The 23,580-nt window shown below is 40.8% G+C and overlaps 3 protein-coding genes across 6 annotated transcripts; 1 reads left to right on the top strand and 2 right to left on the bottom strand.

Moving 5' to 3' along the window:
* Positions 1–1,298: 1,298 nt before the first annotated feature.
* Positions 1,299–11,388, bottom strand: BMI1 (BMI1 proto-oncogene, polycomb ring finger). Of its 4 annotated transcripts, none has more exons than XM_047866873.1 (11): positions 11,169–11,388; positions 7,101–7,503; positions 6,226–6,356; positions 5,780–5,876; positions 5,121–5,176; positions 4,977–5,048; positions 4,704–4,812; positions 4,580–4,625; positions 4,048–4,146; positions 3,661–3,741; positions 1,299–3,569 (listed from the first exon to the last, which is right to left on the bottom strand). In XM_047866873.1, exons 2-11 carry the CDS (start codon positions 7,412–7,414, stop codon positions 3,240–3,242), a joined length of 1,335 nt encoding a protein of 444 aa, XP_047722829.1. In that variant the 5' UTR covers positions 7,415–7,503; positions 11,169–11,388; the 3' UTR covers positions 1,299–3,239. The 4 variants fall into 4 exon arrangements, with proteins under 4 accessions (XP_047722829.1, XP_047722830.1, XP_047722832.1 ...); XM_047866874.1 differs by having other exon boundaries at positions 7,101–7,490; XM_047866876.1 differs by lacking the exon at positions 11,169–11,388 and having other exon boundaries at positions 1,299–3,348; positions 3,431–3,569; positions 7,101–10,813.
* Positions 11,389–12,743: 1,355 nt separating this feature from the next.
* Positions 12,744–16,695, bottom strand: COMMD3 (COMM domain containing 3). Its single transcript, XM_047866877.1, has 8 exons — positions 16,516–16,695; positions 15,071–15,182; positions 14,912–14,975; positions 14,788–14,822; positions 14,362–14,422; positions 14,213–14,269; positions 14,053–14,112; positions 12,744–13,126 (listed from the first exon to the last, which is right to left on the bottom strand). Exons 1-8 carry the CDS (start codon positions 16,652–16,654, stop codon positions 13,067–13,069), a joined length of 588 nt encoding a protein of 195 aa, XP_047722833.1. The 5' UTR covers positions 16,655–16,695; the 3' UTR covers positions 12,744–13,066.
* A 19-nt stretch (positions 16,696–16,714) lies between these two features.
* On the top strand, positions 16,715–23,365 carry LOC125170525 (translation initiation factor IF-2-like). Its single transcript, XM_047867256.1, has 2 exons — positions 16,715–16,992; positions 23,257–23,365. The coding sequence occupies exons 1-2, from the start codon at positions 16,715–16,717 to the stop codon at positions 23,363–23,365; spliced, it is 387 nt and encodes a 128-aa protein (XP_047723212.1).
* The last annotated feature ends 215 nt before the right edge of the window (positions 23,366–23,580 follow it).

Here is a 23,580-nt window from a genome sequence, read left to right as displayed (position 1 = left end):
AACCTTTAAACTAGAAAAGAAATGAAAAAAAGAAAAAAGACCCACTTCCATCATCCCAAGATTCTAAGAGACTGGGTCCCATGTGCAGATTTTTTCTAAAATTAAACTTCCATCCCCTCAAAAGATTGCCTTAGGTATTAAAAAAAATTTTTTTTTTCTTTTCTTGTTGGCCATTGGAAAGTAGTATTTCACATGGGTTCTATGTTGATTTCACGAAACTTTATCTTGATAGGCCTATACCACGTGTCTTCTGAAACTCCAATGCCAAACTATTAGGAAAAGAGTAAGAGGAGAAGGACGTGGGGAAGCCCCTGCGAGCTTACTCTGTATGTCGCATTGTACCTCCAGAAATGCTAACATTTGCCCGTATGAATATTGAAACGAAGCAATATGGTTGGTAGGTTAAGTCAACCGAAGGGCAGCTTTCCACCCCCCCTGCCCTCCCCGACTCAGTGCAATTAACGGCCGGCAATTTTAAAAGCAAAAAGTACTTGCAAAGTGGTATGCATGTGTAAAGCAAGATAGATCGCTATTTACACAACAGTAGTAAGCCAGCCTCATTCTCTTTTTGCATTTAAGCTAAAATCTGTGAAATCAATTTAGGCATTTTCTGTGGAATATTTTGTTAGCACTAACTTTGTGGTATAGAATCCTAGGATACTTTTACAGAAACAAAAGCCAAACTTAAATCCGACTTTTCACGTACCCCCCTTTTACTGCTTAGAGTCACAAAGTTAGCAGTTTTGATATGGGTTGTAAGATTGAAATGTTTTAAAGTGGTAGCTTAGCAAAAGTTTTCAATCTTAATTGTCAGAACGGTGAAAGCTGGTTATGGGGGAATGCAAAACGTAATCTTCTGTTTTATTAACAGACAGAGACATTTTAGTTGAAATACCCTTTAACGCTTAAGCAATTTTCAAAGGGAATGGGGGGGAAAATCCTTTCAAGCAAAATAAATGCATGTTTTCAAGAATGGTAAAACAGTGTTAAAGAAGCCATAAATGCAATATCTGATATTTTAATAAGGAATTCCAAAAATAAGTCCATCATAAAAAGGTTGAGATGTAAAGTCTTTGGGTTCTGTGTTGAGTTCACAACTTGATTTTGTGTAAGTCAAGCGACAGGTCCACTAGCATTTGAAGTTTTTTTAGTCTTTGAAAAATATTTTTTCATTCTTTATATACATGATCATCCAAAGTAAAAATATCATTTGCAATTTCCATTAACTAACTTTGCTTTCTTAGATAACATCATGAAAAACTTGAGAAGCCTAGAAAAATGAGTTAAATTCACCAAAATTGGCAAACATGGGTAACTTTTACTTCAAAGATTGTAGAGTAAATAAACAGATACATCTTTCAACTGGGCTTTCAAGCTATTATACAACAAAGCATGTACTTCTTAGCAACATCACTATTTAAGACAGCAATTGATTCTCTTTAGTTTTTTTTACCTGTTGTAATCCACAATAGGGTTTCCAAAACTTCTGCACATTGTGCTTTTCATATCAAATTTTATTAAAGTCTTAGCTATTTTCTAAATGAATATCCTTTTTATTGGAATTTCCCCATTACAAATGAAATTTAATTTTACATCTATAATTAGAAACAACACTTACAATGGGACTGTACAAATTTAGGTCAAAATAAAAATATATGTATTTCGTGGTTTCATAAAACTTCATTTACTGTATCTTTAAAGAAAGCAGAAATAACAGCAATATATGTAAAAGTAATGATTTAATGACTATAAGCAAGACAAAGCAATAGAATTGTGCTTCTTTTGCAGACTGGGGACAATGAAATGTTTAGCTACAATTTTCCCATACAAACATGAAACGATATTCATATAGAATAAACACCCTCACAAATAACTGATGGGTGATGAACACACACCAAGTTCGACCAAAGCAAAACACAAACTGAAAACTGTTGGGATTATTCATATTTTAAATTCAACATGTTCACTCTGTTTAAAAATTAATACCTGGAGAAGCTAAAAATAAATTGCTTCTATTTCAAGACAATAGAGAGAGGACATATGTCATCATTGTTCATAGCTGTAAATGCAACTCTTAACTTTGAAATTCCTGCTATCCAACATATTAAAATAATTTCAGATAAAATGCCTTCTTCCAGCAATTTCCTGGTTTACTTAAAAATTTGTTTTAGAATTATAGTGATGGATACGCATTTTAAAGACACATTCATTCCATCAAAAGCAATAGGAAATGAAGACACTATTTCCAAATTCCTTAGTTAAAAGTTTTTCTTTACTGCAACAATTTAAAAAGTAAATGCGTATCACTAGAGAAAATCAGTTATTATAATTTGCCAATTGCTTCCAATGAAACAGAATTTAGAATGAGAAATCCACATTAAAAATATTCTATGCTGATAAGGCTCAAACAGAGGGTATCTGCAAAGGTCGAACCAGTTGGGAGAATTTTAACAACCATTTCTGAATGCATGAAACACAATATTTTCTTTATAGTATTTATAAATATATCATACAATACTGTTTCCTGTTATGTCATATACCAATATGGCATTGTACAACAAGCATAATGCCATCTGATTCTTACAAAAGCGAATCATTTAAACAAGTCAGTAAAATAAACGGTAGTACCCGCTTTTAGGCATACAGATTGTAAAACTGAAGTTTACTTTCCTTTGATCGGTTTTGTGTAGCAACAGAGAAGTAAAAATCAAACAGGAATCAAAATGGCTAAATATGCAAGAAGTCGTTATTCACAGTGACATGGCTACATAGAATGCATTATTCTATGCATATTCTTTCCATTTGTTGAATTTCAAGATAAAAAGCACTTGTTTTCTACAGGTTCACAAAACAGCATAATAACAAGAACAATCAAGGAGAATGTAATGTAGGCGTTAGTTGAGATTAACAAACTATGGCCCAATGTTTATATCCACTGCAGAGTATTTTCAAATCCGAACCGTGGTTACAGAAACCATCTCCCATCTTTCCTAACACACAGGAAAACATCTTGCCTGCCTTCTCAGAAACCAATTTGTAGGAACAATCTTTCTTTTCGATTAACGTCCATATGAATACCACATCTAGTCCATCTTTTATAGCCAAATTTAATGTCACTACAAAAGAAAGCAAATTGGACGATAGTCACATGTATTAGCATCTCTAAAGCTGTAATGGCATGAAGATATCTATATAAATCAGGGACTTAAAATTTTTTTTTTCCTTAACAGTCTCAGGTATCAACCAGAAGAAGTTGCTGACGACCCATTTACTGACGATTTTCGAGGTCTATTGGCAAAGGAAGATTGGTGGTTACCGCTGGGGCTGCTGCTGGTTCCGTTCATAGTACTGGAAATGTGAGGAAACTGAGGGTGAGGAGACTGAACTGGAGTGCTGGGGCTAGGCAAACAAGAAGAGGTGGAGGGGATACCTCCTGCTGGGCTGTTGGCCTTGTCACTCCCAGAGTCACTTTCCAGTTCTCCAGCATTTGTCAGTCCATCTCTCTGGTGACTGATCTTCATTCTTTTACAAGTAGGTCGAACTCTGTATTTCAAAGGAAGCGGACCATTCTACAAAGTTAAAAGGAAAAAAAAAAAAAAATCAGTCCTCTTTAAATACGGTTTACCGCAATAATCTTCAAGTATTAGATATGCTACTTACCCTTCTCCAGGTGTAAATGTAGGCAATATCCATTAGTGTATAGTAATCCTTTAAAGGTTCCTCTTCATACATGACATCGATCTATTGAAAAATGATACTTCAATTATTAAGTACCATAAAGAACAAAGGTAAATCCAGATTTTCTTTATCATCTAAATACAATCCAAAAATGCCTCAAAAGACATTCTCTCCAAATACTTGGACAAAGAAAGACTCCCCCTTGAAACTTTAAAAGGAAAAGAGGAGAAATATTTCCTGAAATTATGAAGGAATTTATATTCATAGCATAAAACAAAATTCAGACTAAACACTTTAAGAGATAGTTCCAATTAAGTCCTGTATTTAAAAAAATCCACATTAAATGCACCAAGACTAAAAGGCAGATACCTGGAAAGTATTAGGTATGTCCATTTTACTTCTGAGAAACTTTCTTAGGTGCATCACAGTCATTGCTGCTGGGCAACGTAAATATCTCTTATCATTCACCTAAGAATACAGTTAGAAAAGTTGTTTCTTAAAATTCTTTTCAGCTAAGAAAAAAGTTTTAATTAGATTGCCTCAATATGATAAAAGGTATGAATACCAAAGCTGAGACTGACTGTATTTTCAACTACACTTTGAGTTTACTATTATTGATACTAAATAAACAGATTCCTGACATAGTAAGAAAACTTTAAATAAAACAAAGCATTAAGCATTAATTCTTTAAAGCATTTTGTAAGAATAGTAACTACATACAAAATAAATTCTATCTAGTTACTATCAGATATAAATCACTCTTAAACATCAAATATGATCATTTTCTCCCATTTGACAGCATCATCTGGCCCTAGCATATTCTAAAGCACAGCATACACCCTCATAAAATCTAGAAGCCAAATGCTGTTTCTTCTATAGGTTTTTGTGACATGAAACATACCTCCTCCTTAGGTTTCTCCTTGTCTTTGTTTACTTTCCGATCCAATCTAAGAAACATAACTTTATTAGTGGAACAATGTACCCATGAAAGGATTAGCATAAAACCCATTTCCTACGAAATTTACCTGTTCTGGTCGAAGAATTCAATGGATAAGCTTATTATCTCATCATCAGTTATAATTCTTTTATCTTCATCTGCAACTTCTCCTCTATCTTCGTTAGAGCCATTGGCAGCTATGAAGACATTTTGAAACTCAATTTTAGAAAATTAAATATGTAATTAAAATATTACGTAGGAAGATGGAAGTGGTACTTTAAATTAAACTCAATTTTAATAAATTACTGAATAATAAGTTCTCCCTCCAAATAAAATGTCTTTTCCCTTCTAAAGATTTTACCATCAGCTGAAGGATGAGCTGCATAAAAATCCCTTCTTCTTTTCATTTCATCTAGAGGAGGAAAAAGAAAGTCTTAAACATTTGTTATAGTAGATAAAACAGATAAATACTTTGTAAAAACTCATTTGTAACCAAGTTACTCACTTTTGAAAAGCCCTGGAACTAATTTGTATACAATATCTTGGAGAGTTTTATCTGACCTGAAAAAGAATTAGAAAAGTAAATTCTTAATTATAATGGCAAAAACCTTAGATGCTCATATCAGTTACTATACATTCTTCGTTTTCTTTCTCCTATAGTATTTTACTTGATTGTGAGAGTCTCCATCAGTACGATAACAATTATGAGAATAAAATTTCTTTAGGTAGTAGTACTCTTCAATCAATAGAAAAATACTTTTATTTTATATTCATTAATTCTTCACATTTCATGGAGTCAAGAGAAGTGTGCCTTTCAAGTTATTAAATTAGCTAATAGGAAAGAGAATAAAGAGAAAAGAATGGAAGTACTTTAAACACACTCATTCCTGCTTGTCATAAAGTCAATAAAGCAATGCAGAAATGGAGAACGAATTCAGATTTTTAAAGATGGGTAAATAAACCTTAAAATCCACTTGAACAGTTCTCAACTTTGTCTAAAGTTAGTCATCATTAAAATGGCAAGAAATGAGCAACCTCCACAAAGCATACACATCAGGTGAAGGTTCAAGGGTAAATTTTGTGTGAAGAAATAAAACAGGATAGCCTTCACTAAATTATGCGATTCCAGTAACAATTACAGACTAATTTTAAACATTTTCTTACCTTATATTCAGTAGTGGTCTGGTTTTGTGAACTTGGACATCACAGATAGGACAATACTTGCTGGTCTCCAAGTAACGTACAATACATGTTTTACAGACTAGACGTAGAAAAATGAAGTTTTGTAAGTTTAGAGATTAGATGCTAAGCATGAAAATCAGGGTCAAAAATGGAAAACTAGTAGTAAGAAAATGCTCAACGCCAAAAGGTATTTCCAATTAAATAAACTTCATCAATATCCTGAGAACACTTGTCCATTGCATACTTGTACTTATAAAATGTTTAAAATACGCATTAACAAAAATTCACCAAATCCAAGAGTAGAAAACAACTCCATCACTTTGTACCAACATTCTCAAGGACTGAGGGAATTGTTATAGTTTTCAAACATCAGAAAGAAATGTGAAATACACATGACACTAAAAAAAGGTCTAAAACTTTGTACTTACAGGAATGTAGACATTCTATTATGGTTGTGGCATCAATGAAGTACCCTCCACAAAGCACACACATTAGGTGGGGATTTAGCTCAGTGATCTTGATTCTGGTTGTTCGATGCATTTCTGCTTGATAAAAGATCCTGCAAGACACAGAAATATTGGCTATAATCCACAGAAAGAGAAACGAGATTATGTCCCAACTTCTAGTAACCGTACACTCTGAAGTGCTGTGGAGTTCATAAAACTCGTTTAAGACTGTACAGCTGGGCTGTCCCAACGTTTTCTACAGAAGGAATTTACTAATCAGACCTAAATCAATTACAGTGAAATGATGAAAGAGGATTCAACTAAAATAACTTCTGGTCCCTCAGGTCATTCCAGGAGGGAGAAGAAAAGGTCCGGGGTGGGGGCTGGGAGCTGAGAGTATTCGGGTCTCTTTCTTCCATTTGTCCTCTAGCCTAGCAGCCCCAAGGCTGCTGCAGACGCCACACAGTCCCCGCAGATATTTACCAACCGCCAGGGCTTGTTCCAGGTCTCCAAATTTATTGTAAAACTTCCTTATGGATCTTCAGCTGAAAATCCGTGAGCATGCCCTGGCTTCCCAGGGGTTCTTGTTGTTTTAGGCGGTTCCAGCAACCAGAACCTGGCACGTTTTCACGCGATACAAAGGGAAAACAAATTCTGCCCTATCTGCATCCCTGGCATTTCCGGAGCTGGGTGCTGGGGCCGCAGAAGCACCTCCAGTCGGCCTCGGGCTGGGGCCTGAGCGCGCGGACGCCCGGGGGCCGGGATGCGAGGGGCGGATCCGGCGGCGCCCGCGGCTCCGTCTCGCTCCGGATTCGGAACTCGCCTCTGTCGGGGTTTCCATAGCAACTTACACTTACACTTGGCATCCGGCCACCGCTGCAACTCCGCGCGGAGCCGGGCCGAGCCCGGAGCTTCGGCAGGCGTGCGGGGCGGCTGGGCGGCGGGGCGGAGGCGGCGGCGGGCGCGGGGGAGGGGCCGGCGCGGCGCGGGGGCGGGGCTGGCGCGGGGGCGGGGTGGGGTGCGGGCGGCGCGGCTCGGGGGTGGGGCAGCCCCACGAGGCCCGCGGCGCTGGGGAGCAGGAGCCCAGCCCGCGGCAACCCGGCGGGCAGCCTGGGGGGCCCCGGGAGCGCGCGAGTGGTGGAGGAAAAATGCAAACCGAACTCCCGGCCATTTCGGACACTCTTGGGGGCCTCTTTCCAAGTCGACTCGGTGCGAAGAACTTCTTTCAGATCTTGACTCGGTCTCTCCTGTTAGCAATCACTAGGTCAAAAATTTCACGAAGGGATCATTTGAGAATTGCCAACTGTGCACTTAGCCCAAAATCGTCAGGGCTCAAATTGCAGAGATGTTTATTGAACTGAACCTCTTTAAAGCTTTCTTCTCTAATATGAAGTTCTCCTGCAGATTAGATTAGCGATACAAAGTTTTGCTAAGGCTAAAAAGTGAAATCTGTACTACGAGAAGACAAGGAGGGGGCAAAGCCGTGTGTTTTATTTGAACTATGCTGGAGGCAAGAAAAACTACTTTAATCGGTACGGTAGTGACAATATGTAAAGAATCATGTGACCAGCCCATTCCCAACGCTAAATCAACACCTTGTCAACCCAGAGCAACGATAGGAGAGAAAAACAAATGTCATTTTCTCAGCCTAACCTCCATACAAATCCCCACACGATGAAATAATATTCCCAAAAGATACCATATATTACAGAAAAGTCACGGTGGGGAATTGTCAGCAACAATATACCAGCGGACAATCAGGAAAGTCAATTATTCGTGTAGTGCTCTTGAAAAATATATTTCTTACCCCCACTTCATTCATTTCAGAACCTAAAATAGGACCACGTTTCTAGACCTGTGTGGAGTACATTCTCAAAACTGCTCTGAATAGAAATCTAGGAACTTGTGAAACTTGAAGATGCATCTGAGGTTTTAATTCCTAGGGAATTTTAATGCAGAAGAAGGAAATACCAATCAACATACCTCAATGGCTGAAACTAACAGCTTTAGAGTACTAAAAAAAAAAAAAAAAAAAAAAAAAAAAGGCAAAAACAAAACAAAGCCTCTTTTATGAAAGTGATCACAGTAGCAACCAGTGACTTCAACCAGAAAACTTCATGTGTGATTCCTCAGTTATCTTTGGATTACTTGTTTACAAGAATATTGTCAACATGTTGTTAAAATAAATCTAATTGGGGTTGTAGAGGAGTTGTGGGTGGAGCACTGTCCCAAAAGAGTAGCAATATTTAAATCCATTGTACTTGATTAAAGACAAACCTTAATTCTTAAAGCAAACTCTCCTTGTGAAACCACAGGACCTTTCCTAGAAAGATAACAAGGTGATACTTAGGTCTCCTTGTGATAGCATATCACACTAATGTCACCGAACACGAAGTTTGAGAAGGGACTTCAATAAAAACAGATGCCTTTATTTCTCTGCTGTACAGAAAGCACCAAACACAAATACTAACATACAGAACAGTTCAACCTCAGTGGAGGGAAATCTGCTGGTTGGCTTTTAACAGGTAAGTCACAATCACCTGGTTTGGCCACAGTCCTATCGCCATTTATAATGCCAGTAAATATCACTTCATTACTTACATAAAAATCAGTTCTTTATCTTTGTATACCACTTGAGAGTACTGGCAATGTAATGATGACTTCCAAAATGTTTGACATGCTTGATAGGTTTAGGAAACAAACAATCCCTTGCACCTTAGAAATGAAAGCCTCCTAGGTTCCAATACAGAAACTGCCAGGCAGGCAAGCAAAAAATGCACCACACAGTAGTAGAAATACTCAATAGTTAAAACTTGCCTTTGTACCATACTCAGTGGGGGCTGTCAGTTTAGTTGGGAGGCCTAACACCATGTCAAAATGAAGCAAAACAGAAGCAAGCTCTTATGTTAACAATCAGCTTGACTATTGCAATCTAAGAAATGCAAATGAACTCCAAAACCCCAGTTGGGGTTCACAGCCCAGAAGTATGGGTAAAGTTTGGGTTAACTTGACTCTGAGGGAGAGCTTTGCCGAGTTGGGTACTTAACACCCATCCATCCCGGAACTTGCTGGTAGAGTATTAATGGATTTATCAAGTACAATTAAATACTCAATTTTCTTCCAAAAGCACGTGTGTGTATCCACATGCACACGCAATGACTTTTATATGGCTTCAAAGACACTGTTACTATGCATGTAATTTGCACAGGTAAGTAATTTCAAACACCTTTGCACTCTGGGGCAAACGTATGGGAATGAACTCAGATACTTAAAAGTTTATAAATCTGCTCATGAACCCAATCTCTAAGGGATTCTGACCAGTCTACTTAAAATAAAATTCAAATACTAACATAGTCACATGAAGTATATACTGTCAACGATTTGCATCCTTAACTTTCAAGTCTTTATTGTAGCTCATAGTGGGTTTCCAGAACTTGGGGGTTAAGGTTCCTATGAAATATATGCAGAACCACTCACAACATTCTAGGTAGCACCCACCTACAGTAGGATTTGGAGAAATATGCCCAGAATTTTGCCTACTTTAAGAGAAGGGGTTAAATACATGCTTCTCTTTTAAATATTGGACCGTGACCACTAAGCCCACTAAATCCTTTTATTGCAATTGGAAATGATCAAAGTCTCTCTACTTGTTTACTTCCAATTATTAACTGTAAATTTCTGGGGGAAAACACCATCCTCTATCGCTGTCAAACCCAAAAGGCTGTGTAAACACACGTAGTCAACTTTTTAGTGCTCCTTTTCCAAAGCATCTCTTCACCACATGACCTATGCTGACATTCAGCAAAACCTATAAAACGTAGTGGACTTAAGTCACGGCTCCAAGTGCATCCCATAGGAGAGGCTGAGAGAAAAATTGCAGTGACCGAGGTGGGGGGCGGGAGGGGGGGGGGAGAGAGAAAAAGAAGGAGGGGGGCGAAAAGAAGAAAGGAAACCTCTTGCAAGACTAACGTCCAGTCACCATCATCACCCCCCAAAAAGCTCCAAATTCGAAATGCCCACTTCCCAGTGCGCGCGTCCCAAGTAATGTTTCGAGAACTCATCTAAGACTCCCAACAAATCACACCTTGAAAACTTTACCATTTTAAACACAAATGCAGGAGACCTTGGAAACAACTGGGAACCGCCATCTTACAAGCCATCCAATTTCACACAAGTGTCCCTCCAACTTAAGTTAATAACATTTTTGTTCGGGCTCTCTCCAGTTTAACATCCACCTCGGCGGGGTCGCTGCCCCCCACGCAACCCGTCCCTATAAAATGAGGGCGTTCTCTGGACGTTCAAACCCCTCCAAAGCCCTTTCTTCGGGAGAAGAGGGAAGCCACTTGACCCGAGCAGCTCCCGATTTCAGGAGCCCGTCCCCGTTTCATCCAAATCTACCTCTCAACAAAGGGCGCCGTGGCGGGGAGAGCCGCAGAGGCTGGAAATAGAAGTGTTCTTCTCGGGGGCCATGTGCGTCGCGAGGGTGTAGAGGGGCGCTCGGGGGAGAAAGGAACTAAAACGTGGGGCCGCGCGCGGCGCGTCCGGGGCTGGAGCGGGCGGCGGCTGGAGCGGCGCCGAGCCCGGCTGGCGGCGGCGGCGGCGGCGGCGGCGGCGGCGGCGGCGGCGCGGCGCGGGCTGCGGGTCGGTCCCGGCGCCGCGGGAGTCGGCGGGCGGCGGCGGGCGCGCGCGCTCGCGGGCGCGGGCGGCGCGCGGGGCCGGCGGGCGGCGCGCGGGGCCGGCGGGCGGCGGCGGCGGCGCGGGGCTCGGCGCCCACGCTGTCAGCGCCCTCCCGGCCGGCGCGGGAGAGGCGCGGGGGGGGGGGCGCGCGGGGGCCGCTCCCCATCCACCCGCGGCCGGCCCGAGCCCCGCGCGCGGCCCCCGCCGCCCCCCGGCCCCGTCCCGGAGGCGCCTCGCCTCCTACGTACCCGGAAAAAGCAGCCGGCGAGAGGCGATCGAAGCGGGCGGAAAAGACAATGAAAGTTAAAAGTCGTTCAGCAGAAAATGAATGTGAGCCAAGCGGCCATCTTGAAGCGAGCTGCAGACGCCGCTGTCAATGGGCAACGAGCGCAGCCGAGAGGAGCCGCGGCCGCCGCGCTCGGCTCATGCTGCCTCCCGAGCCCGGCCTCCTCCTCCTCCTCCTCCGCCTCGGCCTCCTCCTCCTCCGCGGCCTCCTCCTCCTCCTCCTCCTCCTCCTCCTCGGCCTCCAACGCCTCCTCCTCCTGGGCCTCCTCCTCCTCCTCCTCCTCCTCGGCCGCCGCCGCCTCCTCCCGCTCCGCACTCGGGGGAGGGAGCGCGCGGAGGGGGCGCGATCAGTATTATTCTGCGGGGCTGGGAGGTGTTTCTAATCCGGATCGGGGCTCCCTCGCCAACATCCCCATTGTCTCGCCCCGATCTCTGCCTTTAATACTACGATTATTATTTCATAGTTGCTGTGGGGGGAGGAGGGCGAGTGGGGGGCGCCGTGTGTGTGCGTGCGGAGAGGCGGGGGGAGGGGAGGAAGGATGAGGAGGGGGGAGGGGAGGGTGGAAAAAAAAAAATGCACCGCTGAAGGCAGAGTGGAAACTGACACCGGCTCCAAAATGGCTCAGAGTCCGCCCGCCCCCTCCCCCCGCCGCCCCCCCACCGGGTCACGTGCTCCCCTCATTCCTTAAGGGCGGCCTGGGAATTAGTGTCGGTGTAGTCGGGCCCGCGGCCGCCCCCTCCCCTCCGAGCGGCGCGACCCGGCCCCCTCCCCCTCGCTCAGCGCGGCGGCGGCGGCGGCGGCGGCGGCGGCGGCGCTGGCGCGGCTGCGGAGACATTTCTCCACAGCGCCACACGCGCCACCCTGCTCCCGGCGCGGGCATCGCTTCGGCCCCGCACGCAGCTCCGCTCACCCCACCCCCCCCACCCACCCCCCCGTTATTTCTTTCTTTCTGCCGCCCGCCTCCACCCGCGGCGCACACGTCCCCTGGCTCCCGCCAAGGAAAGCGCCGGGCCACCTCCCCCGGCCCCGCCAGCCCCACGGGCTGCGGCCCAGACTCCGGCGCCGCGGCGCGGAACCTGCGCCCGAGTTGGGCTCGCGGAAACAACAGCGCCCGCCCCTGTCTTCCCGCGGCCGCGCCGGCCCCCTTCCCCGCCCGCCGGCGGCCGAGGCGGGGCGCGCGCGCGGGCAGCGGCTCGCTCCGGCCAGGGGCTCCGCGCGGGGGGCTGGCCGGGCCGGGCCTCGGGAGCCCCGCGGGCGAGGGTCCGACTGCGGGCCAGCGCCCCCCCCTCCCGCCCCCGCCCCCGCCCCCGCCCCGGCTCAGGTAACGGGACCGGCCCGCTCCCGCCGCGGGGCGACCACGTCCGCTCCCCACGTCCCGAAACGGGGTCTTCCACAAACCCCGGAGATCGCATCCTTTCCCACCGTGTTTAACTTTAATCCGGAGAAAAGGCGATCGTTAAAAGTTAACGCTAATCGTATGTATGTCTTCAAAGTAATAATTAACACCAACTCAAATCCAAACAAACTCTCACCACTCTTTTTGTGGGAACAACTTATTTATTCGGAGTGTAATACTGTCTACTTCCTCTTGTGAGACTTGAAAAAGACCAAATGGGATCAATGTACAGTTTATGCTAAAGATGTCTGAAATAGGCAGAATTTCCCTCAACTCTTTTACACGTGTAAAAAAGTGTCAAAATGGACGAGCGGCATAAATCCAAAAGGCAACGTTTTTTTGTTTTTTGTTTTTTTTTTTCTACTTAAGACAAGGACATCCAGCTCGTACAAACGGTGGTTTGGTCGACGACGAGGCGTTCCTGGTCTTCCTCGACACCCGGGCGGATCGTTAACTTTCCCAAGTTACAACTGAGTTGCTCTTTCCAGACTTTTCGAAGCATCTTTAAGTTTCCCCACCAAGTCCTAAAAGACGTTTATAATGCCACGTTTTTAGGATAAAACACAAGACACAAGTATCCAAGTTTGAGAAAGATGCAAGAAAAAAAGTCGGGGCACTTTCTAAACGAGTTTAAAATTCACGAGGGTTTTAACCTTTGGCAAGCCACTATCGATCAAAAGAGAAGGTTCCCCTCTGAAATAGCTCATCTTCAAATGGGCCACTCTCCCCTCACATTTGAAATACAATTTCTAACCGAATCCTCTCAACAGGCAAGATAGGTCAGAACTAAATTTCTCCAGTTACCTAACAAAAATTACGCTGTATTCACACTTTCTGAGAAAGTTTCAAGTTTGATTAATGGTTGCATTAAAACAATTCCACAGGAGATGCCTTTTGAAAAATTCAAAATTCATCACAATTTCAAGTAATGCTCTTCATTGTTTTAAGTGGCAAGAAATAAATTCGTTACCATGTCCAGGAATCAACGTAGTTTTGAACGTTTCCAGTCTTACATTGGCAATATGAAAGAGTTTTAGAACTTTATGTATACTTCCTCTTTATAAAAAGTCATTTAAAACCATTTAAAGATTGTTTGAAAGTTTAATTCCTGAAAGTAAAGAAGGCATTTTCAAAGACATGCCCTTAATTTTGCTTTGTCTTATTGGATCAAACTAATCCCAATAGAAGGAATTCACACTCAACACTACAATTCAGAAATTGTTCTTAACCAGAGGGAACAGCAAATATAAACCAATTCTGTTAGGAAGGTCTTAGTTTCAAAAGTGAAGCCTACTTTAAAATACTGCTTTTGAAGCCCTTTCCCATTCAATCCTTAACCAACCTTCACTGTCTCCTGACAGATGGTTAGTTTTTCTTTTGAACTTTCCTTAAGCATAACTCTCAAGCATCTATAAACCAACAGGCATATTCACAGATCCTAATACTGTACCTGTAATTGTTCCATGTTGCAACTAAAACTAATCTCTGGGTGGGATCGGGAATCAGTGTTCTATGGAAGAAAAAAAAAAAAAAACGCTGTTTATGTAAATCAAGGGCATTTTAAATTTCATTACACATTTAAATTTTAGACAAGGCATATGTGTAAATACCTCTACATTTAAGGTCACCAAATATGCAGGTCTGTACATCTTATGAAGTTGATTGGTCTGAAAGAGCACAACACATACACTTCAGTCTTTTTTTTTTTTTTCTTTCAAGTTCCTTAAATCCCCCCAGAAAACAGTTTGTCCAACTTTACCTTTATCTGATATTCCAAACGCCAAGAAACATCAGTTATATGAGGAAGAGATCTGCCTATACTAAAAAATACAATGATAATTTTGTACATAATATCTACAGAAAGACTTTTGAGTATTTCTCTCTACCAAGAATGGTGTCTACCTCCCCACCTCACACACACACAATTTCAATCTCCTCTGAATTCAAAAATTGTTAAACCTTATTTTCAAGTTCTGAAGAGTCAGAGAGCATTGAAAAAATTATCTCAATAAACTTTACCTTTAAAAAAAACATTAGCTTAACTTCAATTGTTTCACTTGCCCTTTGGCCCCTTTTCTTTTGGTCAAGATCCCTGTCTTTTTGCCCTGTTTTGTTTCACACCAGACTCTCCATTCATACCTGCAAGTGAAAAGTGGCTCAGCTTGACACCTTATACAGTACCTACCTTCCCAGTAGGATTTCTAGGGAATTCTTATTATTCTGGAGGGGGAAAAGAAAGAAAGAAAACACATCTTTGCAAAGAGAAGAAAAATAGTAACTATTAATTTAAAAAACTTTAAATAAGTAACCTGATATTCCGTGCAAAACAGTTCTATTCGCTCTCTATCAAATTTACAGTCTTCTAGATAAGTGCTAGAGGAGGGGAGAAAAGCCAAAGTTTAAAAAGTGAAATTGGACTCTTAGGGATACTATTTGAAAACAAAGGAATATTTAAATAAATCCTGTACCTTAGAGTTGACTTGTCAGCTCTTTGCTTTCCTGCCTCCAGTATGTAAGTTGCAGCTGCTGTGTGACAATGTTTTAAAACCACAGGGTCGATATGTTTCAAGTCTGCGTGATCTAAAATAAATTAATTGCTAGTGATGGCTGTGATAATAAATTCTTTATAGTCATGTTTCTAAAATGGGTATTTTAATTTGGGTAAAAATCCCCTTTAACAAGATAACAAAAAGAATTCAACTCTAAAGACTGGCAATTATAAGTAAATGAGATGAACAACAAGGTCAATGGAAAACAATAATGAGCATACATCAATAATTCTGTTACCGGTCTCAATTGCCTTCTTTTATTTTGCCTTACTTTTTCACTGTGTGTGGTTTTTTTTTACAACTGTACAACCCCAAAGGAAAAAAAAAATAACTAAAAAGTGGTCAACACAACGCTGGATGCAGTATATTCAGAGGAAAATAAGAAGACAAATATTTTACATGGTGTAAACTTAAGAATGAATAAACTGTCCCTCTAAAATGGATTAATTTTAGGATAACTGGCTCCAAGGACATTAACACATCAAGAGCGGGACACGGGTTCAGAATATAAAACACAACTTTCAAAATATTTTCCGATTTTGACAGCTATCCTTTTTTTTTTTTTTTTGAGATTAACCCAGGTGGTGGTTACTATTTTCGTTTAAAGAACTTCCACTTTCATACTTTTTGTACAAGGGTTTAGATCATGAAACTACTGAAAAAACAAAATTTGAATTGTTGGGATATTTATATTTAAGAAAATTATCTAAAAGCGATGTCTTAAAATACGCTTTCAATCCATACAGACACGGCACTCGCAATCACTGACCGGACCACTTGAAAGAGACTCGTCTCCTGGTAACTGGTGCGGAACAAAACATTATGCACCATATTTTAAAGTTTTAGGCGTGGGACCTGTGCAAAACATACTTCACTGGGGTGCTGCAGTGATCACAGGGGCTTGGGGTATTCTCTAGATTGGAAAATGTCAACACTATGTGACCTAGTAATTCTCTGGAAACAGAGCCTTTAAAACCTTTGCCAGCCTAGCACTGAACGCTTGAATTGCAGGGAGCTACCCTGATGAAGTCCAAGTGTCAACTAGCCTTTGCCTCAGACCAGGCTGCAGACCTTAGATGTTTAGGCCACAAACAAGACTCGAACACGGGCTTTACAAAGGAACAAAGAGGCTGGGAGGAGAAATCAGACCAGAAACGTGTAGCCGGCTGTGTGCAGGTGCCAACTGGGGACAGAACAATGGTCAGGGTCCGCTCCGGGTTCACATCCCCACACTCCGTCCGGAGCGAAGGGCAAAGCCCGGAGACTTCCTCTTCCCGGGGTTTTCCCCCTCTCGCTCGGTCTCGCTCCTCTTCTCCGAGCGCCCCTCCACCCAGGCCGATCTAGCTCAGAGCCGAGCGGCTTACCTAACACGGCCTCGTCCGCCTGGGCGTCCAGCAGGCTCTGGAAAGCCGCCCGGAGGAGAAGCGTGAAGGCGTTGGAGTCGAAGGAGCCAGGATCGGCCAGCATCTGGAAGCCTTTCTGCACATACTCCGAGAGCTCCATTGTGAGCGCGCCGTGACCTTCGACACGCGCACCACGTGACACGCGCCGCGCGCTCAGCTGATGCGGCCGCGCGCGCACGCGGCTCCGGGCGGCGGCGCGGGCTGCGGGCCTCCCGGCCCGGGGCCTCCCCGGCCGCCTCCCCGGCTCGCGCCTCGGCCAGCGCGCCTAGCCGCCCACCGTCCGTCGCCCGCCGCCCCTGCCGTTCCCGGCGCCGTGGCTTCCGTCCAGCCCTTCCTTCTGGGCCAGCCGCGCGAGCTGCCGCGCCTCGGGGAGAGGGGCGGCCCCGGGCGCTTTGTGGACGCGCTCGGCGCTTTCTCTTCCCCTCGGTGCTCACCTAGGTCTGTCACCAGCTCCTGCGGGGCTCCGCCGGAGCGTTCCTGGAAAGACCCCCTGGGGGGGAGTGGAGGGAGAGGTGGGGATTCCGGCCCCCCGCTCCCCCCCCACCCCCCGAAAACTACGCCTCCCTTGCTCCTCGCTCAGCGCGAAAGCCTGCGGGAAGCTCCCATTTAGAGCAACTGGTTGTGTTTTTTTCTGGTTTGGGGGGTTTTTGTACTCAAACAGCTTAACCTCCCAGCGTTGCCCTTTTGTGAGTGAGGCTGTAGACCTCAAGTTACATAATTCTTGTTTATTTTTCCTTTTTCATTGTCAGTCCTGGAATATGGCAGTGGATTCCTTCCTGCGTGTGTGTGTGTCTGTGTGTACACACATGTTCATGCGTACAGTGCGCGTGTGGTCCTCCTGTACTTCCATAATTGAGGGATTCATAAATTATCCGCAAACATTTGACAGAATTATTGGAATTGTATATGCCGCTGCAAATAACGACCCTCCCCCCCCCCCCACCAAAGCAAACGGACACAAGTTTTGTGCTGCTGTGCTTATGACATCTCTGTGGTTTTAATGAAAGAGTCTTCACATATCAGGCAGTTATCTTAATAAAATACAGGTAGGACCGGCAAGGGTTTTATTAGAAGTGATTCCTGGCTCAGCTATCCATAACTTAAAAAACTCAAATATTGTCCAAAGTTTTTAACTTTGCCTTTGTATTTCGACGGAGTTGGAGAACAAAAATGATTCTTTGGGGGGGGGGGAAATAAGAAGCAAAGTAGATTACGCATTTTTGATCACAAGAATTTAAAAAGTTAAAAAGCAAGTTCTTTATGGTGGAGGGAGGGGGGCGGGGATAAGGAGCAAGAAAGGTGTTTTAGCCTCCAGGAGCGATTATTTGAAACAGACTCCAGGTGAGACACTTCTGTGGGGATAATTTAGTGCTTATTTTGGGGGGGAGAAAAGTTTCTAATAAATATAATCAACATTTAAACTTGCAGCAATACGTAGAAAGCACCTGGTTTCACAACAGGACACAAAGGGAATAATTTAGCATCAGTTGAAAAATTTCCAGGTATCTGATTTACATAGGGGATACTTTACAGGGCAGAGTTGTGTAAGTGTTAATATTAACAACACCCGAGATCATTACATTTATTACATGTGTATTTTATGACCTTGTATAACATTGATTGTTAATATTCTAATAGAATTTGAGTTGATTATTGTAATCATACTCAATGTAGTGTCAAAAAGAAAGCATTAATGCCTGACTGTAGATTTTTAAATGTTGTTTTAAAAGAGGAAAATACGTACAATAAATGGTTGTGAATTTGAGAGTATAAAAGTTAGGAAATTCACAGGGATTGTTTCCAAAATAGCTGTCATGTTACTCTTATACGTGTGTAATTACTTTCTCTTACAAGGCATTTGTCCTCTTTTGCCTAGATATACTTGTGTTAGGCCCAAGTGATGAGTCCATTTGCGGCTCACACAAAAATTTTAATTATATGTTTTTTGATACTAGAAAAGCTGAATTTTTCTACCATAGGTATATTTATTTCAACTTCCTTTGAAGGAAGCACAGGATTAAGAATTTGTTTAAATGTACATAGAATATGTATGTTCTTGGCAAGTAAGCCATTGAAATACACCAAAGTGTGAACATTAGAAAGCATGATTGTACAGATACAGACTCTATTGTTTGCAGCAATAAAATCAATGCATTTTATAGTGTTAGAAAAACTATGATGAACACATTCTGAAAGTGTAAAAAAAAAAACAAAAATTTTTGCTTTGATTACTGCAAAGAGCATTGGAGCTTTCACTGGACTTGAAAAAATTCTGCAGGCTCAAAGCCAACAGACTGAACTGTGCCTCAAAGTGCTTTTTAAATAACAATTATGTGCAGCTGAGAATAACAAAATAAATACTCAAAAATCTTAATTTAATAATGGATTTTTTCCTTCTAAATCACAAATATTAAGAAAGACACTGCTGATAAATTTTTCTTTTGAGAATTTAGAGATTATTCAAAGAATTAGAAAGTATCATTGAAAACAGTGTTTTAGAGTATTTTAAAATACATTGTATCCTTTGGGCTGTTAATTTTTTTTTTTTTTTTTTTTTAAGAAACCAATTTAATATTGGCCTCTGCATTCTGACTACAATTAAAATGTGCTGGGGTGTTTACAAGATCTGTGTGGTCAGCTTTTCTCAAAGGCCTCATTGGTACATTTGTTAGTTTTATGAAACAAAATATTTTCTAGCATTCTTTTTTTTTTCTAGATTGTATAAGGACTGTTGCTTTTATGCAAAGAAAGTTGAAAGGAAATATTCCTTTAGAATGAAAAGTTTAGTGATGGTCCAGGGGGAGTGAAAACAGCCAATATGCCGAAGTACTCAAGAGAAACCAGAAGTGTTAACTATGTGTTCCAGTGAGATTCTATTTTATCTTTGCCCATGGCATACCTGCTTATTTTCTAGAGAGAAGGAAGTTAAAAACCCTTAAAAATTACCTATAGACAAGAGACCATCTCTCTGCCCCCAACACTCATTCTTTGATGGTTAGTGATTGTAAACCCTTGAGATACCTATTAATGAAAATAGGATTTGTTATTTTAAAGTTATTTTAACCAAAAATGGAGAGTAGACAGAAATATCTAACTGAGTTATACATGGCATTTGAGAGGATAGGTCAAAATTATTTCAATGAGGTTTATAAAATCTATATGCATTCTGTTATTAAATATCTTAACTTGGTAAGACGTAGATTGGGACTTGGGATTTGAATGGTCAAGTTTTTGTACATTCATGATCACAGAGTTCAGGGATTTCAAACTGAGTCTTATGGGACATATGTTGTCAAAAGACCACACTGAAAATTCACAGGGGGCGACAAAACTTTTATTTTCAAATTAAACATCTAATCCAATCCCTAACAAATTTATAAATAATTGTTGCTACAACAATTAATGTAGACAAATATAACTTTTTCCCTCCCTCACATCATACAGTCTATCATATATATATATATATATATATATATATATATGGACTTTTAGATAAAACTCAAATTCATTTCAATAGAATTAGTGCCTTAATATGTGAAGGAAAGTGAAATGCCACTCACATTAAAGACACTGGGACCAGTCGTACAGTGCCCATGCTTACTTATGGTTTTGCATGAATGTGTTGGATTTTTTTCCTCCAAAACTTCTATTCAAAATATTTAAGTAGTACAATTCCTATTTAAGCAATATTTTCATCATTTAGTATCATTTTGAAATATTTATTTTTCAGATAGTTGTATCAGGAAAATATCAAATATAAATCCTCAAAATGTGATATAATAATGGGCAAACAAATATTTTAAGCCTAAGTTTTAACAGGTTAAATTATTACACTAGTAAGAAATTAAGTTTCTTGAAAAGATAAAGCATTTCTTGAAGTTAAGAAACTTATAATTTTGTTAAACTTCGCAAACAGGGAATTCTATAGGCAAGATACTGTGAAAAAGGGAGAATATTCTTGAATTTCTGAAGTGAAATTTGGAAACTATCATCAAGATTTCCACGCCACGATTTTGTTAGCTACTTGAGTCAGAACAAGATAACTCTGTAACATTAAAGGAACGTACACAAGAATCAAATGATAGTTTTTAATATCAAATCTTTGTATCTAACCAGTCTATAATTTTGAAAAAAATGTTTTGCTCACTAGAAAAACCATGTCTTTCTAGGGCTCCTTTAAGAAGTTTGAGCCTTTATTCTGAAGCAAAGCACTAATGTATCATGGAAATATCTGAGTCGTACTGACTAAAATTGTGGTATTCAGCTAGGAAGGACTGAGGAATTGATTTTTTTTTAAGGAAAATAAATACAGTTGGCCAAGAGACGAAGGCAAATTTTAATTTAAAGGTAAGACAACTAGAAAGAAACAAAGCAATCATACTCAATATCACATTTAAAGAACAGATTGAATTGTGTGTCTTAGAATTCTCTAATAGACAAATAAAAACTAACAACTTACCTTTAAATTCAGTAAGTGATTGAAATGATTACAATTTACTGATCTTTTGTATGGATTAAGACAGGCAAGTTTACTCCTTACATCACATAATTTATATCTACTTCACCACTGAAGTGATATGAAAATTGGGAGCTGATGAATCATCCAAAAAATTCTGTCAAATAGACGATTTAGATAATAAGCACAGTTTGGCAATCAACAGCAGGTTGGGCTTTTTTTCCCTCGACTTCGATTATAAAGATCACCACTTTAATTTCCTAGTTCATTGATCTGGTTTTAGCCAGAATGACCCATGGCTTAGCTATAAGAGAATGAAAATGAAGGAGGGACACGTTGAAAGAAGTTCACTTTGATGAATATATCTAATTAATTATTTCCTATGTATATAGTCTGTTCTTTAAATTGTTAGTACATTTTTAAAGAGAGAGAGATTGAATGTTTTCAGAAGGAAAGAAGGGGGAAAAAAGGAAGGTAAGAGAAAAAAGAGGAAGGAAGGAAAATTTTTCCCTTCATGAAAAGAAATATCGTGGAAAGCTTATTTACTGTTTATTTTCTCTGTCATAGTCCATTACAGCAAGATTGTCTTAGCTACACTGAATTCAACTGTGCCTCACAGTAATGCTCAGAATTACTGTGCCCAGAACTTAATCAGTTTCAAGATATCCTATATTTAGACTACAACAACAGAGAATATCTAATAGATTCCCTTTCTCTTTGGTTCTGGTTTTGGGATCTATTCTAATAGTATTTTCTCATACTTCAGAAATTGATGTTTGGACCAGTTCCATGAATTCTGAGCACACACACACACACACACACACACACACAAAGGAACAAGAGGGACTACTTTATGGAATATTACTGTTTAAAGCCAATAGTTTTTGTTTTTTTTAATGTTTACTTTTGAGAAGGGGGGAGGAGCAGAGAGAAAGGAGGACAGAGGATCCCAAGCGGGCTCTGTGCAAACAGCAGAGAGCCTGATGTGAGGCTGGAACCCACAAACCATGAGATCAGGACCTGAGCCGAAATGAGTCCGACGTTTAACCAACTGAGCCACCCAGGTGCCCTTAAAGCCAGTAATTTTTTTTAAAGTTTGTGTTTTAAGGGGCGCCTGGGTGGCTCAGTTGGTTAACCATCTGACTCCTGAATTTTGCTCAGGGCATGATCTTGTGGTTCATGAGTTTGAGCCCCACATCAGGCTCTGAGCTGGCAGCTTGAAGCCTGCTTGGTATTCTGTCTTCCTTTCTTTCTGCCCCTGCCCGCTTGTGTATGCTCTCTTGTGCACACTCTCTCTCTCTCTCAAAAATAAATAAATAAATAAACATTTAAAAAAAGTTTGTATTTTAAGAGCATGTTTTTTACATATCTAATTTTGAAATTTAAGTAATGTACAAATATCCATATTTATTTGTGTAAAGGAGCATAATTTTAAAAACAAAAATTATCATCACTTACCAAACAAATCACTTCAGAACCAGTTATGAATATAAGAATGCACAATCTGAATTAAATGCACTAAAAACGCTAAAAAAAATACAAAATGTGTTTTGAATTCACTTAAATTAAGCATTTAAACCAGAACTAATATTTTAAAAGAGCTCACCTGGGTGAAGAAAGGCCTAGTAAAAGTGTTTTAATATTTTTGAAATACATACGATATTTTAAACAATACTGGTGAAGAATTTAACATTTTAATTACGGTTGTTATGAATATGTTATTTTCAAGAGAGTACATATTTTATCTCCCTTGCCAAAATAAAACATAGACTTGAAAACATTTTACACAAAATTCAGTCTAGAAATCCTTTAAAGAAAATCTTAGTAGTATCATTGTCTTCAACACTCTCACGTATTTTTTGCATAGGTAGAAGTATCCAGAAAATACGTTAAATAGTTTATGCATTACTGATTTTAACACCATGGTAAATGCTCAGAAAGTAATTTTATAGACGACTATGAAAACAAGTACCGACAAACTAGATGAAACCTTTCCATTCCTCAGTTTTTTCCTCCTTAAGCATTTAATTGTTTTCTGAAGTTTGAAACATAAATATAGTTGGTCTTACTCTTTCAAGTGTTATTTTCACAATCACATTTCTTTTATGTAAGCATTTTATCCGTATTTTACGAGAAGGGACTAGGGCGAAACAGGCCTGGATCATTTGGAGCAACAGCATTCTAAGTCAAAATTAATCAGATAATCAGCAATGTTTGTTTGACTTGTGGTGCTCTGTAAATTCCAGACCAAGAAATGAGGAGAAACTCGTAAAGAATAATAATGTAGATGGAAATACACCGGCAAATGAGGCCTCTGAAGACTCGACATTTTCATATGCTTTCCTTAAAATTTGAAGGTGACAGAAAATTTTAAATGAGATCCAACTACAATATGTAGGTGAGTAGTTGACAGAGGTTTAAGATACCTTTTGTTTTTGTCAAAACAGTTATTGAATTAAAATATTTGTGAATTGAAATGAATCGTTTTATAAGACCAACGGTATCAATAAAGAGATACATATTTTGTTTTAGAAATTTTATAGGCAATATGTATTCTTTACATAAAACTC

This window comes from Prionailurus viverrinus, chromosome B4, assembly GCF_022837055.1.
Source record: "Prionailurus viverrinus isolate Anna chromosome B4, UM_Priviv_1.0, whole genome shotgun sequence".
NCBI lineage: Eukaryota > Metazoa > Chordata > Mammalia > Carnivora > Felidae > Prionailurus > Prionailurus viverrinus.
This window is presented reverse-complemented; position numbering and strand designations above follow the sequence as displayed.

Excerpts from the sequence above, each read along its gene's own strand:
- BMI1 (XM_047866873.1), bottom strand. The coding sequence starts at position 7,414 with ATGGCCGGGAGTTCGGTTTGCATTTTTCCTCCACCACTCGCGCGCTCC. Across the intron at positions 4,626-4,703 it reads GAATTCTTCGACCAGAACAG|ATTGGATCGGAAAGTAAACA; the intron begins GTAAATTTCGTA and ends TATGTTTCTTAG. Across the intron at positions 3,570-3,660 it reads ACATTTACACCTGGAGAAGG|AATGGTCCGCTTCCTTTGAA; the intron begins GTAAGTAGCATA and ends TTAACTTTGTAG.
- COMMD3 (XM_047866877.1), bottom strand. The coding sequence starts at position 16,654 with ATGGAGCTCTCGGAGTATGTGCAGAAAGGCTTCCAGATGCTGGCCGAT. Across the intron at positions 14,976-15,070 it reads GCTGACAAGTCAACTCTAAG|CACTTATCTAGAAGACTGTA; the intron begins GTACAGGATTTA and ends CCCCTCCTCTAG. Across the intron at positions 13,127-14,052 it reads GCAACATGGAACAATTACAG|GACTTGGTGGGGAAACTTAA; the intron begins GTACAGTATTAG and ends AACGTCTTTTAG.
- LOC125170525 (XM_047867256.1), top strand. The coding sequence starts at position 16,715 with ATGCGGCCGCGCGCGCACGCGGCTCCGGGCGGCGGCGCGGGCTGCGGG. Across the intron at positions 16,993-23,256 it reads TCCCCTCGGTGCTCACCTAG|ACCAAGAAATGAGGAGAAAC; the intron begins GTCTGTCACCAG and ends TGTAAATTCCAG.